Raw genomic sequence first — 25,661 nt, 5'->3', positions numbered from 1 at the left:
ATGGGAGAAACTCCCCAAATACAAGTGTGCCAAGCTTGTAGCATCATATCCAAGAAGACTCAAGGCTGTAATCGCTGCCAACGGTGCTTCAACAAACTGCCCAAGGGTCTGAATACTTATGCAAATGTAATTTTCAGTTGTTTTTTTTAATACATTTTCAAAAATGTCTTAATCTGTTTTTGCTTTGTTATTAAGGGGTATTGTGCGTAGATTGATGAGGGAAAAAACTATTTAATCCATTTTAGAATAAGGCTGTAACAAAATGTGGAAAAAGTCTCGGGATTTGTGTACTTTCCGAACACACTGTATGTATGTGTAGGTGTATTTGTTTGAGTAAACTTTTGAAACATCATGTGTGAATATGCTGAGTAACTGTGTCTGTGTGTTTCTCTGTGTGTGTGTGTGTGTGTGTGTAGCAGAGCTTGCATTGGGCTAGACCCTGACAATACAGCTACCTAATACAGAGTGCCAAGAATACAAAACACACATCTGCCAACAACCCTAATCGCTTTACACGGCAACCTGATAGTCGCTGCAGAAACACCCTAAAACGGCCTGACGACGGGTTGTCATGACGATCGGCCACGGAGATCAATGGCAGAGGGGTGGGTAGAGGTGGAGGGACGTGGGGAGGGGTTGGGAGGTACAGCAAGTGGCGAGTGCGGAGGCTGGATCAGGGAGAAAGATCTCTTAGTGGACGGCGACGCATGCTAAGCTAAATGCCCGGGGGTAAATCAATGGACCAATAAGAGAAGAGGTTTAAGGAGCGGGATGAGGGGACTGTTTCTGTGTTTCTGTGCTGAGCTCAGCAGAAAAACAAAGGCACTGTAACACAAATTATGCAAAGAGGAAGATTTAGGAGGAGAGGAAGAGGAGAGGGCTGTGACATTGGGCAGGGAGGGGAGGAGAGGAAGAGGAGAGGGCTGTGACATTGGGCAGGGAGGGGAGGAGAGGAAGAGGAGAGGGCTGTGACATTGGGCAGGGAGGGGAGGAGAGGAAGAGGAGAGGGCTGTGACATTGGGCAGGGAGGGGAGCAGAGAATGAGAGGAGGGGAGAGGATGATAGGAGGGAAGAAGAGGAGAGCAGAGTTGAGGAGAGCAGAGTTGAGGAGAGTAGAGCAGAGGAGAGCAGAGTTGAGGAGAGCAGAGGAGAGTAGAGCAGAGGAGAGTAGAGCAGAGAGCAGAGTTGAGGAGAGCAGAGTTCAGGAGAGGGGAAGTGAGGAGAGGAGGAGTTCCAACCTCCTCCACCAATGACATGTCCCACAGGGGAGAGGGATAGAAGAGAGGGGAGGGAGAAAGGGGAGGAGGAGGAGTTCTTCTGCAGCTCTCCAAAGATGAGACTCAATTCCCAAAGCAGCGCCTAAGGGGGAGAGAGGGGAGGGAGAGGAGGAAGAGAGGGGAGGGAACAAGGGAGAGAGGGGCGGGAGAGGCGGGAGAGAGAGAGAGAGGGAGAGATGTCCCTGGTTGGCTCTCTGCTCCACACGACTACTCTAGAATTCTCCAGGGCTAACCTTCAGCACTTCCTCTGGCTATACTGACTGTATGCTACTGTGGCACCCACCCGCCTATTCTCTGGTACAAGGACATTCACATGCATGTCTTCTCATATATATTAACAAAAACACATACATAAACAACAACAATGCTAAAATAAATGCTCCCCTCCCCACAGGCACACCACGACTAGATGAGTAATGAATGACAGAGAATGAACAGTGGAGGAGTTCTAGAGAGGCATGGGGAGAGAAGTATGGTACATTATCCTATCTCCAACCCTACTGTACTGAACACTATCCTATCTCCAACCCTACTGAACACTATCCTATCTCCAACCCTACTGAACACTATCCTATCTCCAACGCTACTGAACACTATCCTATCTCCAACCCTACTGTACTGAACACTATCCTATCTCCAACCCTACTGAACACTATCCTATCTCCAACCCTACTGTACACTATCCTATCTCCAACCCTACTGTACACTATCCTATCTCCAACCCTACTGTACACTATCCTATCTCCAACCCTACTGAACACTATCCTATCTCCAACCCTACTGTACACTATCCTATCTCCAACCCTACTGTACACTATCCTATCTCCAACCCTACTGTACACTATCCTATCTCCAACCCTACTGTACACTATCCTATCTCCAACCCTACTGTACACTATCCTATCTCCAACCCTACTGTACACTATCCTATCTCCAACGCTACTGAACACTATCCTATCTCCAACCCTACTGAACACTATCCTATCTCCAACCCTACTGTACTGAACACTATCCTATCTCCAACCCTACTGAACACTATCCTATCTCCAACCCTACTGTACACTATCCTATCTCCAACCCTACTGAACACTATCCTATCTCCAACCCTACTGAACACTATCCTATCTCCAACCCTACTGTACACTATCCTATCTCCAACCCTACTGTACACTATCCTATCTCCAACCCTACTGTACACTATCCTATCTCCAACCCTACTGTACACTATCCTATCTCCAACCCTACTGTACACTATCCTATCTCCAACCCTACTGTACACTATCCTATCTCCAACCCTACTGTACACTATCCTATCTCCAACCCTACTGTACACTATCCTATCTCCAACCCTACTGTACACTATCCTATCTCCAACCCTACTGTACACTATCCTATCTCCAACTCTACTGTACACTATCCTATCTCCAACCCTACTGTACACTATCCTATCTCCAACCCTACTGTACACTATCCTATCTCCAACCCTACTGTACACTATCCTATCTCCAACCCTACTGTACACTATCCTATCTCCAACCCTACTGAACACTATCCTATCTCCAACCCTACTAAACACTATCCTATCTCCAACCCTACTGAACACTATCCTATCTCCAACCCTACTGAACACTATCCTATCTCCAACCCTACTGTACTGAACACTATCCTATCTCCAACCCTACTGAACACTATCCTATCTCCAACCCTACTGTACACTATCCTATCTCCAACCCTACTGTACACTATCCTATCTCCAACCCTACTGAACACTATCCTATCTCCAACCCTACTGAACACTATCCTATCTCCAACCCTACTGAACACTATCCTATCTCCAACCCTACTGTACTGAACACTATCCTATCTCCAACCCTACTGAACACTATCCTATCTCCAACCCTACTGTACTGAACACTATCCTATCTCCAACCCTACTGAACACTATCCTATCTCCAACCCTACTGTACACTATCCTATCTCCAACCCTACTGTACACTATCCTATCTCCAACCCTACTGTACACTATCCTATCTCCAACCCTACTGTACACTATCCTATCTCCAACCCTACTGTACACTATCCTATCTCCAACCCTACTGTACACTATCCTATCTCCAACCCTACTGTACACTATCCTATCTCCAACCCTACTGTACACTATCCTATCTCCAACCCTACTGTACTGTACACTATCCTATCTCCAACCCTACTGTACACTATCCTATCTCCAACCCTACTGTACACTATCCTATCTCCAACCCTACTGTACACTATCCTATCTCCAACCCTACTGAACACTATCCTATCTCCAACCCTACTGAACACTATCCTATCTCCAACCCTACTGAACACTATCCTATCTCCAACCCTACTGAACACTATCCTATCTCCAACCCTACTGTACTGAACACTATCCTATCTCCAACCCTACTGAACACTATCCTATCTCCAACCCTACTGTACACTATCCTATCTCCAACCCTACTGTACACTATCCTATCTCCAACCCTACTGTACACTATCCTATCTCCAACCCTACTGAACACTATCCTATCTCCAACCCTACTGTACACTATCCTATCTCCAACCCTACTGTACACTATCCTATCTCCAACGCTACTGAACACTATCCTATCTCCAACGCTACTGAACACTATCCTATCTCCAACCCTACTGTACTGAACACTATCCTATCTCCAACCCTACTGAACACTATCCTATCTCCAACCCTACTGAACACTATCCTATCTCCAACCCTACTGAACACTATCCTATCTCCAACCCTACTGAACACTATCCTATCTCCAACCCTACTGTACACTATCCTATCTCCAACCCTACTGTACACTATCCTATCTCCAACCCTACTGTACACTATCCTATCTCCAACCCTACTGTACACTATCCTATCTCCAACCCTACTGTACACTATCCTATCTCCAACCCTACTGTACACTATCCTATCTCCAACCCTACTGTACACTATCCTATCTCCAACCCTACTGTACACTATCCTATCTCCAACCCTACTGTACACTATCCTATCTCCAACCCTACTGTACACTATCCTATCTCCAACCCTACTGTACACTATCCTATCTCCAACTCTACTGTACACTATCCTATCTCCAACCCTACTGTACACTATCCTATCTCCAACCCTACTGTACACTATCCTATCTCCAACCCTACTGTACACTATCCTATCTCCAACCCTACTGAACACTATCCTATCTCCAACCCTACTAAACACTATCCTATCTCCAACCCTACTGAACACTATCCTATCTCCAACCCTACTGAACACTATCCTATCTCCAACCCTACTGTACTGAACACTATCCTATCTCCAACCCTACTGAACACTATCCTATCTCCAACCCTACTGTACACTATCCTATCTCCAACCCTACTGTACACTATCCTATCTCCAACCCTACTGAACACTATCCTATCTCCAACCCTACTGAACACTATCCTATCTCCAACCCTACTGAACACTATCCTATCTCCAACCCTACTGTACTGAACACTATCCTATCTCCAACCCTACTGAACACTATCCTATCTCCAACCCTACTGTACTGAACACTATCCTATCTCCAACCCTACTGAACACTATCCTATCTCCAACCCTACTGTACTGAACACTATCCTATCTCCAACCCTACTGAACACTATCCTATCTCCAACCCTACTGTACACTATCCTATCTCCAACCCTACTGTACACTATCCTATCTCCAACCCTACTGTACACTATCCTATCTCCAACCCTACTGTACACTATCCTATCTCCAACCCTACTGTACTGTACACTATCCTATCTCCAACCCTACTGTACACTATCCTATCTCCAACCCTACTGTACACTATCCTATCTCCAACCCTACTGTACACTATCCTATCTCCAACCCTACTGTACACTATCCTATCTCCAACCCTACTGAACACTATCCTATCTCCAACCCTACTGAACACTATCCTATCTCCAACCCTACTGAACACTATCCTATCTCCAACCCTACTGTACTGAACACTATCCTATCTCCAACCCTACTGAACACTATCCTATCTCCAACCCTACTGTACTGAACACTATCCTATCTCCAACCCTACTGAACACTATCCTATCTCCAACCCTACTGTACACTATCCTATCTCCAACCCTACTGTACACTATCCTATCTCCAACCCTACTGTACACTATCCTATCTCCAACCCTACTGTACACTATCCTATCTCCAACCCTACTGTACTGTACACTATCCTATCTCCAACCCTACTGTACACTATCCTATCTCCAACCCTACTGTACACTATCCTATCTCCAACCCTACTGTACTGAACACTATCCTATCTCCAACCCTACTGTACACTATCCTATCTCCAACCCTACTGAACACTATCCTATCTCCAACCCTACTGTACACTATCCTATCTCCAACCCTACTGAACACTATCCTATCTCCAACCCTACTGTACACTATCCTATCTCCAACCCTACTGTACTGTACACTATCCTATCTCCAACCCTACTGAACACTATCCTATCTCCAACCCTACTGTACTGTACACTATCCTATCTCCAACCCTACTGTACTGAACACTATCCTATCTCCAACCCTACTGTACTGAACACTATCCTATCTCCAACCCTACTGAACACTATCCTATCTCCAACCCTACTGTACACTATCCTATCTCCAACCCTACTGAACACTATCCTATCTCCAACCCTACTGTACACTATCCTATCTCCAACCCTACTGTACTGTACACTATCCTATCTCCAACCCTACTGAACACTATCCTATCTCCAACCCTACTGTACACTATCCTATCTCCAACCCTATTGTAACAAACACTATCCTCTAACTCCACTGAACACTATCGATCTTCAACTCTACTGAACACCATCTATTTCCAACCCTAGTGTAAAGTACTCCACTGTATGGGCTTTGCTATTGATGGACAGAAGAAGGTAAGGCAAGGGGGGGTAGATAGAAGGCAAGGGGGAGGGGGTAGATAGAAGGTAAGGGGGAGGGGGTAGATAGAAGGGGAGGGGGTAGATAGAAGGTAAGGGGGATGGGGGTAGATAGAAGGTAAGGGGGATGGGGGTAGATAGAAGGTAAGGGGGGGAGGGGGTAGATAGAAGGGGAGGGGGTAGATCGAAGGTAAGGGGGTTGATAGAAGGTAAGGGGGAGGGGGTAGATAGAAGGTAAGGGGGAGGGGGTAGATAGAAGGGGAGGGGGTAGATAGAAGGGGGAGGGGGTAGATAGAAGGTAAGGGGGGTTTACCTGGTCCAAGGTAGAGTACCTTGACTTGAGCGTGATGACCTCATCCAGGTGAGCCCTGAACTCTCTCCGTGAGGCCTGGAGAAAGCCACAGGATAGGTCACTCGCCTTCACACACGCCATCAAGCGTCACACACCACATACGCACACACACACACACAGGCACGCAGGTAGGAAAGCATGCAAATGTCCTGGTACATTACATTAGAACACATGTATAGTTTTGACCTAACACACACACATACACGTGGGCACACAATCACATGCACGCACGCAAGCACGGACGCACGCACACATACACACACACACACACACACAGTGAAACAAAAACACACACACCCACCCACAAGCTACCCATGAGACACACACACACACACACAGAGAGATCCAAGCCAGGACTACTGCCCAGACACACAGAGAGATCCAAGCCAGGACTACTGCCCAGACACACAGAGAGATCCAAGCCAGGACTACTGCCCAGACACACAGAGAGATCCAAGCCAGGACTACTGCCCAGACACACAGAGAGATCCAAGCCAAGTATACTTCCGGCGCCGACAGAGATGGCCGCCTCGCTTCGCGTTCCTAGGAAACTATGCAGTTTTTTGTTTTTTTTTACGTGTTATTTCTTACATTAGTACCCCAGGTCATCTTAGGTTTCATTACATACAGTCGAGAAGAACTACTGAATATAAGATCAGCGTCAACTCACCATCAGTACGACCAAGAATATGACTGTCGCGAAGCGGATCCTGTGTTCTGCCTTTCAACCAGGACAACGGAATGGATCCCAGCCGGCGACCCAAAAAAACGACTTCGTAAAAGAGGGAAACAAAGGCGGTCTTCTGGTCAGGCTACGTAGACGGGCACATCGTGCACCACTCCCTAGCATTCTTCTCACCAATGTCCAGTCTCTTGACAACAAGGTTGATGAAATCCGAGCAAGGGTAGCATTCCAGAGGGACATCAGAGACTGTAACGTTCTTTGCTTCACGGAAACATGGCTCACTGGAGAGACGCTCTCGGTGGCGGTGCAGCCAGCGGGTTTCTCCACGCATCGCGCCGACAGAAACAAACACCTTTCTGGTAAGAAGAGGGGTGGGGGCGTATGCCTTATGGCTAATGAGACGTGGTGTGATCACAGAAACATACAGGAACTCAAATCCTTCTGTTCACCTGATTTAGAATTCCTCAAAATCAAATGCAGACCGCATTATCTACCAAGAGAATTCTCTTCGATTATAATCACAGCCGTATATATTCCCCCCAAGCAGACACATCGATGGCTCTGAACGAACTTTATTTGACTCTTTGCAAACTGGAATCCATACATCCTGAGGCTGCATTCATTGTAGCTGGGGATTTTAACAAGCCTAATCTGAAAACAAGACTCCCTAAAATGTATCAGCATATCGATTGCGCCACCAGGGCTGGCAAAACCTTGGATCACTGTTATTCTAACTTCCGCGACGCATATAAGGCCCTGCCCCGCCCCCCTTTCGGAAAAGCTGACCACGACTCCATTTTGCTGATCCCTGCCTACAGACAGAAACTGAAACAAGAAGCTCCCACGCTGAGGTCTGTCCAACGCTGGTCCGACCAAGCTGATTCCACACTCCAAGACCGCTTCCATCACGTGGACAGGGACATGTTTCATATTGCGTTAGGCAACAACATTGACGAATACGCTGATTCGGTGTGCGAGTTCATTAGAACGTGTGTTGAAGATGTCGTTCCCATAGCAACGATTAAGACATTCCCTAACCAGAAACCGTGGATTGATGGCAGCATTCGCGTGAAACTGAAAGCGCGAACCACTGGTTTTAATCAGGGCAAGATGACTGGTAATATGACTGAATACAAACAGTGCAGCTATTCCCTCCGTAAGGCTACCAAACAAGCTAAGCGTCAGTATAGAGACAAAGTAGAATCTCAATTCAACGGCTCAGACACAAGAGGTATGTGGCAGGGTCTACAGTCAATCACGGACTATAAGAATAAATCCAGCTCAGTCACGAACCAGGATGTCTTGCTCCCAGGCAGACTAAATAACTTTTTAATGCCCGCTTTGAGGACAATACAGTGCCACTGACACGGCCTGCAACGGATACATGCGGTCTCCCCTTCACTGCAGCCGAGGTGAGTAAAACATTTAAACGTGTTAACCCTCGCAAGGCTGCAAGCCCAGACGGCATCCCCAGCCGCGCCCTCAGAGCATGTGCAGACCAGCTGGCTGGTGTGTTTACGGACATATTCAATCAATCCCTATACCAGTCTGCTGTTCCCACATGCTTCAAGAGGGCCACCATTGTTCCTGTTCCCAAGAAAGCTAAGGTAACTGGGCTAAACGACTACCGCCCCGAGGCACTCACTTCCGTCATCATGAAGTGCTTTGAGAGACTAGTCAAGGACCATATCACCTCCACCCTACCTGACACCATAGACCCACTCCAATTTGCTTACCGCCCAAATAGGTCCACAGACGACGCAATCTCAACCACACTGCACACTGCCCTAACCCATCTGGACAAGAGGAATACCTATGTGAGAATGCTGTTCATCGACTACAGCTCGGCATTTAACACCATATTACCCTCCAAGCTCGTCATCAAGCTCGAGACCCTGGGTCTCGACCCCGCCCTGTGCAACTGGGTACTGGACTTCCTGACGGGCCGCCCCCAGGTGGTGAGGGTAGGCAACAACATCTCCACCCCGCTGATCCTCAACACTGGGGCCCCACAAGGGTGCGTTCTGAGCCCTCTCCTGTACTCCCTGTTCACCCACGACTGCGCGGCAACGCACACCTCCAACTCAATCAAGTTTGAGGACGACACAACAGTGGTAGGCTTGATTACCAACAACGACGAGACGGCCTACAGGGAGGAGGTGAGGGCCCTCGGAGTGTGGTGTCAGGACAATAACCTCACACTCAACGTCAACAAAACTAAGGAGATGATTGTGGACTTCAGGAAACAGCAGAGGGAACACCCTCCTATCCACATCGATGGAACAGTAGTGGAGAGGGTAGTAAGTTTTAAGTTCCTCGGCATACACATCACAGACAAACTGAATTGGTCCACTCACACAGACATCATCGTGAAGAAGGCGCAGCAGTGCCTCTTCAACCTCAGGAGGCTGAAGAAATTCGGCTTGTCACCAAAAGCACTCACAAACTTCTACAGATGCACAATCAAGAGCATCCTGGCGGGCTGTATCACCGCAACTGCTCCGCCCACAACCGTAAGGCTCTCCAGAGGGTAGTGAGGTCTGCAAACGTATCACCGGGGGCAAACTACCTGCCCTCCAGGACACCTACACCACCCGATGTTACAGGAAGGCCACAAAGATCATCAAGGACAACACCCACCCGAGCCACTGCCTGTTCACCCCGCTATCACCCAGAAGGCGAGGTCAGTACAGGTGCATCAAAGCTGGGACCGAGAGACTGAAAAATAGCTTCTATCTCAAGGCCATCAGACTGTTAAACAGCAACCACTAACATTGAGTGGCTGCTGCCAACACACTGACTCAACTCCAGCCACTTCAATAATGGGAATTGATGGGAAAGGATGTAAAATATATCACTAGCCACTTTAAACAATGCTACCTAATATAATGTTTACATACCCTACATTATTCATCTCATATGTATACGTATATACTGTACTCTATCATCTACTGCATCCTTATGTAATACATGTATCACTAGCCACTTTAACTATGCTGCCACTTTGTTTAAATACTCATCTCATATGTATATACTGTACTCGATACCATCTACTGTATCTTGCCTATGCTGCTCTGCACCATCACTCATTCATATCTTTATGTACATATTCTTTATCCCCTTACACTGTGTATAAGAAATTAGTTTTGGAATTGTTAGTTAGATTACTTGTTGGTTATTACTGCATTGTCGGAACTGGAAGAATAAGCATTTCGCTACACTTGCATTAACATCTGCTAACCATGTGTATGTGACAAATAAAATTTGATTTGATTTGAAGCCAGGACTACTGCCCAGACACACAGTGAGATCCAAGCCAGGACTACTGCCCAGACACACAGAGAGATCCAAGCCAGGACTACTGCCCAGACACACAGAGAGATCCAAGCCAGGACTACTGCCCAGACACACAGTGAGATCCAAGCCAGGACTACTGCCCAGACACACAGAGAGATCCAAGCCAGGACTACTGCCCAGACACACAGAGAGATCCAAGCCAGGACTACTGCCCAGACACACAGAGAGATCCAAGCCAGGACTACTGCCCAGACACACAGAGATCCAAGCCAGGACTACTGCCCAGACACACAGAGAGATCCAAGCCAGGACTACTGCCCAGACACACAGAGAGATCCAAGCCAGGACTACTGCCCAGACACACAGAGATCCAAGCCAGGACTACTGCCCAGACACACAGAGATCCAAGCCAGGACTACTGCCCAGACACACAGAGATCCAAGCCAGGACTACTGCCCAGACACACAGAGATCCAAGCCAGGACTACTGCCCAGACACACAGAGATCCAAGCCAGGACTACTGCCCAGACACACAGAGAGATCCAAGCCAGGACTACTGCCCAGACACACAGAGAGATCCAAGCCAGGACTACTGCCCAGACACACAGAGAGATCCAAGCCAGGACTACTGCCCAGACACACAGAGAGATCCAAGCCAGGACTACTGCCCAGACACAGAGAGATCCAAGCCAGGACTACTGCCCAGACACACAGAGATCCAAGCCAGGACTACTGCCCAGACACACAGAGATCCAAGCCAGGACTACTGCCCAGACACACAGAGAGATCCAAGCCAGGACTACTGCCCAGACACACAGAGAGATCCAAGCCAGGACTACTGCCCAGACACACAGAGATATCCAAGCCAGGACTACTGCCCAGACACACAGAGAGATCCAAGCCAGGACTACTGCCCAGACACAGAGAGATCCAAGCCAGGACTACTGCCCAGACACACATACAGCAATCCATTTTTTTAAAGAAAATACTTTGCAAAAAAAAGTCCACTGACTGCAAAACAAGCACTACTACGACGATACAGAATCAAAAATGGATGAAATAACAACCAAATAATGTGATGGCAACTTCTCAAGAGTTTTCACTCCAAACTAAAGCACATTTTGCATGGGGTCTGACAGGGAGTTATAGTTAGTGAGTGTTGGTGAGAGACTGAGTGTTGGTGAGAGACTGAGTGTTGGTGAGAGACTGAGTGTTGGTGAGAGACTGAGTGTTGGTGAGAGAGTGAGTTAGTGTTGGTGAGAGAGTGAGTTAGTGTTAGTGAGAGACTTAGTGTTAGTGAGAGACTTAGTGTTAGTGAGAGACTTAGTGTTAGTGAGAGACTTAGTGTTAGTGAGAGACTTAGTGTTAGTGAGAGACTTAGTGTTAGTGAGAGACTTAGTGTTAGTGAGAGACTTAGTGTTAGTGAGAGACTTAGTGTTATTGAGAGACTTAGTGTTAGTGAGAGACTTAGTGTTAGTGAGAGACTTAGTGTTAGTGAGTTAGTTAGTGAGTTAGTGAGTTAGTTAGTGAGTTAGTTAGTGAGTTAGTTAGTGAGTGAAGGACAGTGATATTGGCTGTGTGTGTGTTGGTGTACTGGTGGAAAAAAAGGTCTATTTTCTCTTGGTTGAATCAACATCGTTTACGCATTTCAACAAATAAATACACTGCTCAAAAAAATAAAGGGAACACTAAAATACCACATCCTAGATCTGAATGAATGAAATATTCTTATGAAATACTTTTTTCTTTACATAGTTGAATGTGCTGACAACAAAATCACACAAAAATGATCAGTGGAAATCAAATGTATCAACCCACGGAGGTCTGGATTTGGAGTTACACTCAAAATTAAAGTGGACAACCACACTACAGGCTGATCCAACTTTGATGTAATGTCCTTAAAACAAGTCAAAGTGAGGCTCAGTAGTGTGTGTGGCCTCCACATGCCTGTATGACCTCCCTACAACGCCTGGGCATGCTCCTGATGAGGTGGTGGATGGTCTCCTGAGGGATCTCCTCCCAGACCTGGACTAAAGCATCCGCCAACTCCTGGACAGTCTGTGGTGCAACGTGGCGTTGGTGGATGGAGCGAGACATGATGTCCCAGATGTGCGCAATTGGATTCAGGTCTGGGGAACGGGCGGGCCAGTCCATAGCATCAATGCCTTCCTCTTGCAGGAACTGCTGACACACTCCAGCCACACGAGGTCTAGCATTGTCTTGCATTAGGAGGAACCCATGGCCAATCGCACCAGCATATGGTCTCACAAGGGGTCTGAGGATCTCATCTCAGTACCTAATGGCAGTCAGGCTACCTCTGGCGAGCACATGGAGGGCTGTGCGTCCCCCCCAAAGAAATGCCACCCCACACCATGACTGACCCACCGCCAAACCGGTCATGCTGGAGGATGTTGCAGGCAGCAGAACGTTCTCCACGGCGTCTCCAGACTCTGTCACGTCTGTCACATGTGCTCAGTGTGAACCTGCTTTCATCTGTGAAGAGCACAGGGCGCCAGTGGCGAATTTGCCAATCTTGGTGTTCTCTGGCAAATGAAAAACGTCCTGCACGGTGTTGGGCTGTAAGCACAACGCCCACCTGTAGACGTCAGGCCCTCATACCACCCTCGTGGAGTCTGTTTCTGACCATTTGAGCAGACACATGCACATTTGTGGCCTGCTGGAGGTCATTTTGCAGGGCACTGACAGTGCTCCTCCTGCTCCTCCTTGCACAAAGGCGGAGGTAGGGATCCTACTGCTGGGTTGTTGCCCTCCTACGGCCTCCTCCACGTCTCCTGATGTACTGGCCTGTCTCCTGGTAGCGCCCCCATGCTCTGGACACTACGCTGACAGACACAATAAACCTTCTTGCCACAGCTCGCAGTGATGTGCCATCCTGGATGAGCTGCACTACCTGAGCCACTTGTGTGGGTTGTAGAGTCCGTCTCATGCTACCACTAGAGTGAAAGCACCGCCAGCATTCAAAAGTGACCAAAATATCAGCCAGGAAGCATAGGAACTGAGAAGTGGTCTGTGGTCACCACCTGCAGAACCACTCCTTTATTGGGGGTGTCTTGCTAAATGCCTATAATTTCCACCTGTTGTCTATTCCATTTGCACAACAGCATGTGAAAAGTATTGTCAATCAGTGTTGCTTCCTAAGTGGACAGTTTGATTTCACAGAAGTGTGATTGACTTGGAGTTACATTGTGTTGTTTAAGTGTTCCCTTTATTTTTTTGAGCAGTGTAATAATGTGATGACGTTGAATCAATGTGGAAGACTGATTGGATTTGCAACAAGTCATTAATGTAAGGGGGTGGCTCAACTTACCGTTTTGGCTCAACTTACCCTACTCTCGCCTATTGCATCAGAGCCCTTAGTGTCCAGCGTTTCCCTGGCTTTTCTAAATAGTTGCTGAGAGGAAATCTACTGACAGGGTGGAAGTGTCCTTCCACTGCCCATCTATTGGGGATGGACACCATATTCCATCCCAATCGTAAATCTCCTTATGTAACAGTTAAATCAATACTACAAGAGTGTCAACCACAGGAGAGGTGCCTGTTAGAGATGGAGGTGGACCAAGCCAAGCTCAAAACCAGATGAGGGGTGGAGCAATGCACTGTGGGTACAATCAACATCTGACTACCATGATGTTTCAACTCTAACACTGTACTTAAAATCACATGTCAGTAAGAGTGTGTGGATTGGATGGTGCGGTGATGACCCTAAGTGGTTCTGTGTGTGTGTGTGTGTGGGGGGGAGGGGGGGGGGGGTGAGCAAGCATGCCAGGTGAAAGAGGAGGAGGGGGGCCGTGGTAACTGAAGCCATGAAAATGCCATGACGACGGTGGCCATGGCGATGCATTAGAAGTCATGCAGGAGTACCTCAGCAATGCTTAGGGTGGATGAACAGGAGGGGAGCCGCGCCTAGTGCCACGAGACAGAAGGAAGAGGAGGAGAAGGAGGAGGAGGGGAGAAGAGAACACGGTTAACATAGCAGGACAGACAGACTGTGAGACAGACACTACCCCTGTCCGTCAGGAGGCCCACCACTGTGTCTCATGCTGTGTTCATGTGCTATCAGAATGATCAGAAGTAATCAGACGCATCCAGACTTGGAGCTTTTGAAGTCCAAAACAATACAAAATGGCCATCCAAGTGTTACTCGGATAGCGTTGTTGTACCCCGTTTCCCTGTTAGACATTTACGAGTTTCCTAGTTCTGAGTAACACATGAACGCAGCATCAGTGTGTCTGTCCCAGGTAAGCCGAGAGTCAAGGGCATTATGGCACGTGTGTGTGTGTGTGTGTGTAAGTGAATGACCCAAGCAAAGCATCAAAACATTTACTAACTGTGGGAAAGATGCTGTACATAGAAAACATAACACAAACTCTCATATTAACACCCCCATAACTGTCTAACCCTGTTTGATCTGTAGATGATGGTAACCCGTAGGCCTCAGACCATTCTAACCCTGTTGGATCTGTAGATGATGGTAACCCGTAGGCCTCAGACCATTCTAACCCTGTTTGATCTGTAGATGATGGTAACCCGTAGACCTCAGACCATTCTAAACCGGTTTGATCTGTAGATGATGGTAACCCGTAGGCCTCAGACCATTCTAACCCTGTTTGATCTGTAGATGATGGTAACCCGTAGGCCTCAGACCATTCTAACCCGGTTTGATCTGTAGATGATGGTAACCCGTAGGCCTCAGACCATTCTAACCCTGTTTGATCTGTAGATGATGGTAACCCGTAGGCCTCAGACCATTCTAACCCGGTTTGATCTGTAGATGATGGTAACCCGTAGGCCTCAGACCATTCTAACCCTGTTTGATCTGTAGATGATGGTAACCCGTAGGCCTCAGACCATTCTAACCCTGTTTGATCTGTAGATGATGGTAACCCGTAGACCTCAGACCATTCTAACCCTGTTTGATCTGTAGATGATGGTAACCCGTAGGCCTCAGACCATTCTAACCCTGTTTGATCTGTAGATGATGGTAACCCGTAGGCCTCAGACCATTCTAACCCTGTTTGATCTGTAGATGATGGTAACCTGTAGGCCTCAGACCCTTCTATCCTTATATACTCTGTAGTATAAGCAATGGGAGTGGAACTATGTGATGGTGACTTCAAATCAAATAAATCAAAATTCAACTCAAATGTTATTTGTCACATGCTCCGAATACCACAGGTTACCACCTTACCACCTTACTGTGAAATGCTTACTTACAAGCCCTTAACCAACAATGCAGTTAAAAAAAATAAAGATTTATGAAAAAATATTGACTAAATGAACTTAAGTAAAAAATTTAAGAGCAACAATAAAATAGCAATAACGAGGCTATATACAGGGGATAAAATGGGGGGTGGGGAGATGAATGCAAATAGTCTGGGTAGCCATTTGATGAATTGTTCAGTAGTCTTATGGCTTGGAGGTAGAAGCTGTTAAGGAACCTTTTGGACCTAGACTTGGCCCTCTACTGGGACGCCGAGCCAAAAGAGAAGCTTTTACTCTCGTCATCACGGCTCACCAACCAAGGACGGACAATAATGTACTATACACATTCCATTCAACACTTCATAGGAATGAAATGTTTCATTTAATGAACTGATGATACCTGCATCTGACTTTCATATTGCTTTCAAGACAACTGGGAACAAAACAAATAATGAGGTCAAATCACGACATTAGTGATCTTCAGGTCAGAAAGACAGAATTCTAGAAAGGTGGCAGAGTTTCCGAGTTGGATGACCGTTCAAAACTATTTTTGCCCAGTCGGATCAAATTTCTTCAGAGTTCCCAGTTGTCTTGAAGTCCAAAGTCAGAGATTTACGAGTTCCCAGTCGTTTTCAACATGGCATTACTCTCAGTGGAGGGTTGGAGCCGGCAGCGAGTTTGTTTCTGATGGCCCCTGCTCTCTCCTTCCTTTCCTCTGGTGAGACTGACCAGAGAGAGGGGACACAGTCTTCCACCTGCTCTCTCCTTCCTTTCCTCCGGTGAGACTGACCAGAGATAGGGGACACTGTCTTCCAACTGCTCTCTCCTTCCTTTCCTCTGGTGAGACTGACCAGAGAGAGGAGACACTGTCTTCCACCTGCTCTCTCCTTCCTTTCCTCTGGTGAGACTGACCAGAGAGAGGGGACACAGTCTTCCCACTGCTCTCTCCTTCCTTTCCTCTGGTGAGACTGACCAGAGAGAGGGGACACTGTCTTCCACCTGCTCTCTCCTTCCTTTCCTCTGGTGAGACTGACCAGAGAGAGGGGACACAGTCTTCCACCTGCTCTCTCCTTCCTTTCCTCCGGTGAGACTGACCAGAGAGAGGAGACACTGTCTTCCACCTGCTCTCTCCTTCCTTTCCTCTGGTGAGACTGACCAGAGAGAGGGGACACTGTCTTCCACCTGCTCTCTCCTTCCTTTCCTCTGGAGAGACTGGCCAGAGAGAGGGGACACAGTCTTCCCACTGCTCTCTCCTTCCTTTCCTCTGGTGAGACTGACCAGAGAGAGGAGACACAGTCTTCCACCTGCTCTCTCCTTCCTTTCCTCCGGTGAGACTGACCAGAGAGAGGAGACACTGTCTTCCACCTGCTCTCTCCTTCCTTTCCTCTGGTGAGACTGACCAGAGAGAGGAGACACTGTCTTCCACCTGCTCTCTCCTTCCTTTCCTCCGGTGAGACTGACCAGAGAGAGGGGACACTGTCTTCCACCTGCTCTCTCCTTCCTTTCCTCTGGTGAGACTGACCAGAGAGAGGGGACACAGTCTTCCACCTGCTCTCTCCTTCCTTTCCTCCGGTGAGACTGACCAGAGAGAGGGGACACTGTCTTCCACCTGCTCTCTCCTTCCTTTCCTCCGGTGAGACTGACCAGAGAGAGGGGACACTGTCTTCCACCTGCTCTCTCCTTCCTTTCCTCTGGTGAGACTGACCAGAGAGAGGGGACACTGTCTTCCACCTGCTCTCTCCTTCCTTTCCTCTGGTGAGACTGACCAGAGAGAGGAGACACAGTCTTCCACCTGCTCTCTCCTTCCTTTCCTCTGGTGAGACTGACCAGAGAGAGGGGACACTGTCTTCCACCTGCTCTCTCCTTCCTTTCCTCTGGTGAGACTGACCAGAGAGAGGAGACACAGTCTTCCACCTGCTCTCTCCTTCCTTTCCTCCGGTGAGACTGACCAGAGAGAGGGGACACAGTCTTCCACCTGCTCTCTCCTTCCTTTCATCCGGTGAGACTGACCAGAGAGAGGAGACACAGTCTTCCACCTGCTCTCTCCTTCCTTTCCTCTGGTGAGACTGACCAGAGAGAGGGGACACAGTCTTCCACCTGCTCTCTCCTTCCTTTCCTCCGGTGAGACTGACCAGAGAGAGGGGACACTGTCTTCCACCTGCTCTCTCCTTCCTTTCCTCTGGTGAGACTGACCAGAGAGAGGGGACACTGTCTTCCACCTGCTCTCTCCTTCCTTTCCTCTGGAGAGACTGGCCAGAGAGAGGGGACACAGTCTTCCACCTGCTCTCTCCTTCCTTTCCTCCGGTGAGACTGACCAGAGAGAGGGGACACTGTCTTCCACCTGATGGTGCAACTCAAGTTGCACCGGATCTGCCTCATGCACAAACTCATGTTGCACCTACGACCAGAGAAAGTTACATTTTCCTCAATATTAAAATAGATACAACGCTTATAATAATACAAATGCAGGGCTATCCATACACATAGCTACTCATTCATTGCAGCTGCAGAGCGAGCGGAAGTAGGGAGAATCGCCTTTTATGTTTTGTAATAGATTTGAATAAAAACAGTGTTAAAATTAACTTAAACATGAACTCACTCTTTAAAACATCAGCTCTTTGCCTTATTCTTGGACAGTCTCTCTGTAGTCTTGGTTTTAAAAAAGTATGAAATATTAAGTAGGCTAGAATGAAACTTTACTGTGGCCGGGGTCGTGAAAGCTCGTAGGCACGGTGATTTGAGCTATCCGATTGGCCAGCAGTAGGCAAACTCAATTTAGCTAGAGTTCCCCAGGTCCACTGGGTAGGAGTTTGTCTTTTTAGACAAATGAAATGGTTGAAAATATGAACACTCCGTTTCCCCGATTCGCAGGGATTCTGAATTAACTGCACCCACCGCCAACAGCAAAACATTTAAATAAAAGGAGAGCAAGCTTTGATCATTGGCTTTTCTACAAAAATGTTTGGTGATCGACAAAGGAATGCCTTGAAGATTGACTGGTTGGTTACCACTGGTCTAGGGTGTCTGGGATGATGGAGTTGATGTGTAACATAACCAGCCTTTCTAAGCTGGTTGTGGCAGGTAGCCTCAGAGTTCTTGGGAATAGGAATGATGGTGGTCAGCTTGAGACGTGGGGATTACAGTCTGGGACAAGGAAAGGATGAAACTAACCGTAAATATGCCTGCAAGCTGTTCTGTGCTCTGAGAACACTCCGCGGACATGCGAGCGTTGACCGGATTCAAAAACCTTACTCACGTCTGCTTCGGAGAGCAAGATCACCCAGTCCTCTGGTTTGGTGGGGGCCCTTATGCATGGCTTGGTGGTGTTTTTTTGTCGAAGCATGCATAAAATGCATTGAATTGGTCTGGTAGAGAGGCATCATTGGGCAGGTCACGGCTGGGTCTAACCGGTAATGGACTGTAGCCTAGCGCCAACCTCAGTGTTAATCCAGGGCTTTTGATTGGGGAAGCAGCGAACCTTAACTGCTGGGGACAACGTTGGCGATGCATTTCTTAATGAAGCAGGTGACAGAGGTGGTTACCTCGTCGACACTGTCAAAGGTGTACAGGAACATATTCCGGTCAGTGCAAAGCAGTCCTGTAGCAAAGCCTCCGATTCGGAAGACCATTTCTCTACGGAGAGCGTCATGGGTAATTCCTGTTTGAGTTTCTGCTGAGCAACTGAGCTAGAAAGGATCACCGGCATACGCAGACAGATATAATACTGGACAGACTTATCCACTTTACACAGCCACTGTAGCAACGACCGCAATCATTGGACTACACCCACAACATAGAGAGAGAGATCTATCCTACAGACACTACTGTACGGACAGTGTATCGCTGTTCAAGGCTACGTAGCAACGACCGCAGTAGAGTAAAGTGCTATTCAAGGCTACGTAGCAACGACTGCAGTAGAGTGAAGCGCTTTTCAAGGCAACATAGCAACAGGAAGGACGCTGATCTAGCCTACTATAGCTGATATGTATGGATGTGTGTGGATGTGTATGGATGAGTGTGGATTTTTGTGTGTGATGTGTATGGATGTGTGTGTGATGTGTGTGTGTGTGTGGATGTGTGTGTGATGTGTGTGTGTGTGTGATGTGTGTGGATGGATGTGTGTGTGATGTGGATGGATGTGTGTGTGATGTGTGTGTGTGTGTGTGATGTGTGTGATGTGGATGGATGTGTGTGTGATGTGTGTGGATGTGTGTGGATGTGGATGGATGTGTGTGTGATGTGTGTGGATGGATGGGTGTGTGTGTGATGTGTGTGGATGCGGATGGATGTGTGTGGATGTGTGTGTGTGTGTGTGTGTGTGTGTGTGTGTGTGTGTGTGTGTGTGTGTGTGTGTGTGTGTGTGTGTGTGTGTGTGTGTGTGTGTGTGTGTGTGTGTGTGTGTGTGTGCGTGTGCGTGTGTGGATGTGTGATGTGTGTGGATGTGTGATGTGGATGGATGTGTGTGTGATGTGTGATGTGGATGGATGTGTGTGATGTGTGTGTGTGTGGATGTGTGTGTGTGGGTGTGTGTGGATGTGTGTGTGTGGATGTGTGTGGATGTGTGTGGATGTGTGTGTGGTGTGTGTGGATGTGTGTGTGTGATATGTGTGATGTGGATGGATGTGTGTGATGTGTGTGGATGTGTGTGTGATGTGTGTGGATGTGTGTGTGTGGTGTGTGTGTGGATGTGTGTGTGATGTGTGTGTGATGTGGATGGATGTGTGTGTGTTGTGTGTGTGATGTGTGTGTGGTGTGTGATGTGTGTGGATGTGGATGGATGTGTGTGTGTTGTGTGTGTGATGTGTGTGTGGTGTGTGATGTGTGTGGATGTGTGTGTGTGTGTGTGTGATGTGTGTGTGATGTGTGTGGATGTGTGTGTGTGTGTGTGATGTGTATGGATGTGTGATGTGTGTGGATGTGTGTGTGATGTGTGTGTGTATGGATGTGTGTGTGATGTGTGTGTGATGTGATGTGTGTGAATATGGATGGATGTGTGTGTGATGTGTGTGGATGTGTATGGATGTGTGTGGATGTGTGTGTGATGTGTGTGTGATGTGTGTGGATGTGTGTGTGGATGTGTGTGTGTGGTGTGTGTGTGGATGTGTGTGTGATGTGTGTGTGATGTGGATGGATGTGTGTGTGTTGTGTGTGTGATGTGTGTGTGGTGTGTGATGTGTGTGGATGTGGATGGATGTGGATGGATGTGTGTGTGTTGTGTGTGTGATGTGTGTGTGGTGTGTGATGTGTGTGGATGTGTATGGATGTGTGTGGATGTGTGTGGTGTGTGTGTGGATGTGTGTGTGATGTGTGTGTGATGTGTGTGTTATGTGGATGGATGTGTGTGTGTTGTGTGTGTGATGTGTGTGTGGTGTGTGTGTGGTGTGTGATGTGTGTGGATGTGGATGGATGTGGATGGATGTGTGTGTGTTGTGTGTGTGATGTGTGTGTGGTGTGTGATGTGTGTGGATGTGTATGGATGTGTGTGGATGTGTGTGTGATGTGTGTGGATGTGTGTGTGATGTGTGTGGATGTGTGTGTGTGGTGTGTGTGTGGATGTGTGTGTGATGTGTGTGTGATGTGGATGGATGTGTGTGTGTTGTGTGTGTGATGTGTGTGTGGTGTGTGATGTGGATGGATGTGTGTGTGTTGTGTGTGTGATGTGTGTGTGGTGTGTGATGTGTGTGGATGTGTGTGGATGTGTGTGTGATGTGTGTGTGATGTGTGTGGATGTGTGTGTGTGTGTGTGTGATGTGTATGGATGTATGATGTGTGTGGATGTGTGTGTGATGTGTGTGTGTATGGATGTGTGTGTGATGTGTGTGTGATGTGTGTGTGATGTGTGTGGATGTGATGTGTGTGAATATGGATGGATGTGTGTGTGATGTGTGTGGATGTGTGTGGATGTGTGTGTGATGTGTGTGTGATGTGTGTGGATGTGTGTGTGGATGTGTGTGTGTGGTGTGTGTGTGGATGTGTGTGTGTGATGTGTGTGTGATGTGTGTGTGATGTGGATGGATGTGTGTTTGTTGTGTGTGTGATGTGTGTGTGGTGTGTGATGTGTGTGGATGTGGATGGATGTGGATGGATGTGTGTGTGTTGTGTGTGTGATGTGTGTGTGGTGTGTGATGTGTGTGGATGTGTATGGATGTGTGTGGATGTGTGTGGATGTGTGTGGTGTGTGTGTGGATGTGTGTGTGATGTGTGTGTGATGTGTGTGTGATGTCGATGGATGTGTGTGTGTTGTGTGTGTGATGTGTGTGATGTGTGTGTGATGTGTGTGTGATGTGGATGGATGTGTGTGTGTTGTGTGTGTGATGTGTGTGTGGTGTGTGATGTGTGTGGATGTGGATGGATGTGGATGGATGTGTGTGTGTTGTGTGTGTGATGTGTGTGTGGTGTGTGATGTGTGTGGATGTGTATGGATGTGTGTGGATGTGTGTGGATGTGTGTGGATGTGTGTGGTGTGTGTGTGGATGTGTGTGTGATGTGTGTGTGATGTGTGTGTGATGTCGATGGATGTGTGTGTGTTGTGTGTGTGATGTGTGTGTGTGTGTGATGTGTATGGATGTGTGATGTGTGTGGATGTGTGTGTGATGTGTGTGTGATGTGTGTGTGATGTGTGTGAATATGGATGGATGTGTGTGTGATGTGTGTGTGGATGTGTATGGATGTGTGTGGATGTGTGTGTGATGTGTGTGGATGTGTGTGTGATGTGTGATGATGTGTGTGTGTGTGTGATGTGTAATGTGTGTGTGATGTGTGTGATGTGTGTGTGTAATGTGTATGGATGTGTGTGTGATGTGTATGGATGTGTGTGTGATGTGTATGGATGTGTGTATGGATGTGTGTATGGGTGTGTGTATGGATGTGTGTGTGATGTGTATGGATGTGTGTATGGATGTGTGTATGGATGTGTGTATGGATGTGTGTGTGATGTGTGTGTGATGTGTATGGATGTGTGTGTGATGTGTGTGTGATGTGTATGGATGTGTGTGTGTGTGTGTGTGTGTGATGTGTAATGTGTATGGATGTGTGATGTGTGTGGATGTGTGTGTGATGTGTGTGGATGTGTGTGTGTGTGTGTGTGTGTGTGTGTGTGTGTGTGTGTGATGTGTAATGTGTATGGATGTGTGATGTGTGTGGATGTGTGTGTGTGTGGATGTGTGTGTGTGTGTGATGTGTGTGTAATGTGTGTGTATGGATGTGTGATGTGTGTGTGATGTGTATGGATGTGTGATGTGTGTGTGATGTGTGTGTAATGTGTGTGGATGTGTGTGGATGTGTGTGTGATGTGTGTGTATGGATGTGTGATGTGTGTGTGATGTGTATGGATGTGTGATGTGTGTGATGTGTGTGTGATGTGTGTGTGTGTGTGGATGTGTGTGTATGGATGTGTGATGTGTGTGTGATGTGTGTGTGATGTGTATGGATGTGTGTGTGATGTGTGTGGATGTGTGTGTGATGTGTGTGGATGTGTGTGTGATGTGTGTGTGTGATGTGTGTGTGATGTGTATGGATGTGTATGGATGTGTGTGTGATGTGTGTGGATGTGTGTGTGATGTGTGTGTGATGTGTATGGATGTGTGTGTGATGTGTGTGTGTGTGATGTGTGTGGATGTGTGTGATGTGTGTGGATGTGTATGGATGTGTGTGTGATGTGCGATGTGATGTGTGTGATGTGTGTGTGTGTGATGTGTGTGTGTGTGTGTGTGTGTGTGTGTGATGTGTGTGAATACAGCATATTTTTATTTAACCAATGAGAACTAATTCTTATTACAATGACGGCCTGGCAAAAAGGCTCCTGTGTTGATGGGAGCTGGGATGACAAAAACAACAACAATGTACGGCAAAACGGACAACACAGACAGAAGACACCCGCACAAATACAACAGCAAACAAACAGTGTGTGTGTGAAGTAAAAACAATATGTTTCCTTACATATGGCAACACAAACTAGTGACATCGGGTGACAACTAGAAACAGCAACATGTCTCAACAACCTGTTCATCTATTTGTCCTTTGACCTCCTCCAGGGACACCGGGTCCTGGGGTTGTAGGTTGGCTTGGAGGGAATTCCAAACACCAGGGGGCTGAGTAACAGAAGGACCGTTTTCCATGTTTGGGACTGTTAGCATAAAACAAGATTGAGATCGGAGCTTGAATGTGTTTCCATTTCTATCTAGAAGAGAAGCAGTTTTCCTGAAATGGCCTTATAAATAAGAATGTAGCAGTGTTTGAGTCCGAGTGATGCTAGTGATGTCCTCCCAACAACACTGTAGAGATCGCATTGGACAATGTGCATGTGTGTGTATATGCATGAATGTGTATACATTGTTATGTGTGTGTTTAAAATAAAATAAAATTACCGGCCTAGGAACAGTGGGTTATTCTGCCTTGTTCAGGGGCAGAATGACAGATTTGTACCTTGTCAGCTCGGGGATTTGATCTTGCAACCTTCAGGTTACGAGTCCAACACTCTAACCACTAGGCTACCTGCTGCACCGTGTGCTAACAGTGTGTGTGTTGTGTGTGCATACAGAATGTATAAGTGTGTAGGTGTGCATGTGTGAATGTGTGCGTGTATGTGCGCATGTGTATGCGCTTGCCTGAGCTACACCCTTCCCTTGGCCATATCTCTTCTAAGGAGGATGGAGATAGAGGTCAAGGGCTCAAGGCGGTGATTTGTTAATAACAGTCTTCTCAGAGTGATTAACTTTACATATTCCAGTGAAGGAGGAGGAGACGTCTTGCCTTGGCTCCAATGGTATACATTTGTATTTATTATGGATCCCCATTAGCTGCTGCCAAGGCAGAAATGAAGCAGTTAATACAGTTTTAAAAACCTTACAATAGTTTCATTACAGAACTCACGACACACTAAGTGTGTGCCCTCAGGCCCATACCCCACTACCACATATCTACAACACAAAATCCATGTGTACGTGTGTGTATAGTGTGTATGTTATCATGTGTGTGTATGCATGTGTCTGTGCCTATGTCTGTTTTACTTCACAGTCCCCACTGTTCCAGAAGGTGTATTTTTTTTATCTAAATCTGATTCTACTGCTTGCATCAGTTACTTGATGTGGAATAGAGTTCCATGTAGTCATGACTATGTAGTACAGTGTGCCTCCCATGGTCTGTTCTGGACTTTGGGATTGTGAAGAGACCTCTGGTGGCATGTCTTGTGGGGTATGAATGGGTGTCAGAGATATGTGCTAGTTGTTTAAACAGACAGCTCGGTGCATTCAACATGTCAATACCCCTCACAAATACCAGCAGTGATGAAGTCAATCTCTCCTCTACTTTGAGCCAGGAGAGATTGACATGCATTGACATCAAGACTTAGTTGAGGTTTTGGGTTTGGGTTTAGTGAATGATTTGTCCCAAATACAATGCTTTAAGTTTTTTAAATATTTAGGACTAATGTATTCCTTGCCACCCATTCTGAAACTAATTTCAGTTGCTGTAGTAGCTGATGTGTCTGGTGTTGAGTCATCCACATACATAGACACACTGACTTTACTCAAAGCACTGACTTTACTCAACTAATATGTTGTTAGTAAAGCTTGAAAAAGTAAGGAGCCTAGACAGCTGCCCTGGGGAATTCCTGATTCTACATGGATTATGTTGAAGAGGCTACCATTAAAGAACACCTGCTGTGTTCTGTTAGACATGTACGTAACTCTTAATCCACAAAATAGCAGGGGGTGTAAAGCCATAACACATACGTTTTTCCAGCAACAGACTATGATCAATAATGTCAAAAGCCACACTGAAGAAGTCTAACAAAACAGCCACCCCAATCTTTTTATCACCAATTTCTCTCAGCCAATCATCA

The 25,661-nt window shown here is 47.1% G+C and overlaps 1 protein-coding gene across 7 annotated transcripts in view; it reads right to left on the bottom strand.

The window, feature by feature from the left end:
* LOC135557908 (gephyrin) overlaps positions 1-25,661 on the bottom strand; it is a 155,284-nt gene that overhangs the window by 27,692 nt on the left and 101,931 nt on the right. For 5 of the 7 annotated variants that reach the window (XM_064991602.1, XM_064991603.1, XM_064991604.1 and 2 more), the window contains exon 9: positions 6,577-6,651. The exons of the other annotated variants lie outside the window; for them this stretch is intronic. In XM_064991602.1, the coding sequence (XP_064847674.1) occupies positions 6,577-6,651 (75 nt within the window). The remainder of the gene's footprint in view (positions 1-6,576; positions 6,652-25,661) is intronic. 7 annotated transcript variants of the gene reach the window in all.

The sequence above is a fragment of the Oncorhynchus masou genome, chromosome 16, assembly GCF_036934945.1.
Source record: "Oncorhynchus masou masou isolate Uvic2021 chromosome 16, UVic_Omas_1.1, whole genome shotgun sequence".
Classification (NCBI taxonomy): Eukaryota; Metazoa; Chordata; class Actinopteri; order Salmoniformes; family Salmonidae; genus Oncorhynchus; species Oncorhynchus masou.
The sequence above is the reverse complement of the archived record's forward strand: the minus strand, read 5'-3'. Positions and strand labels throughout refer to the sequence as shown.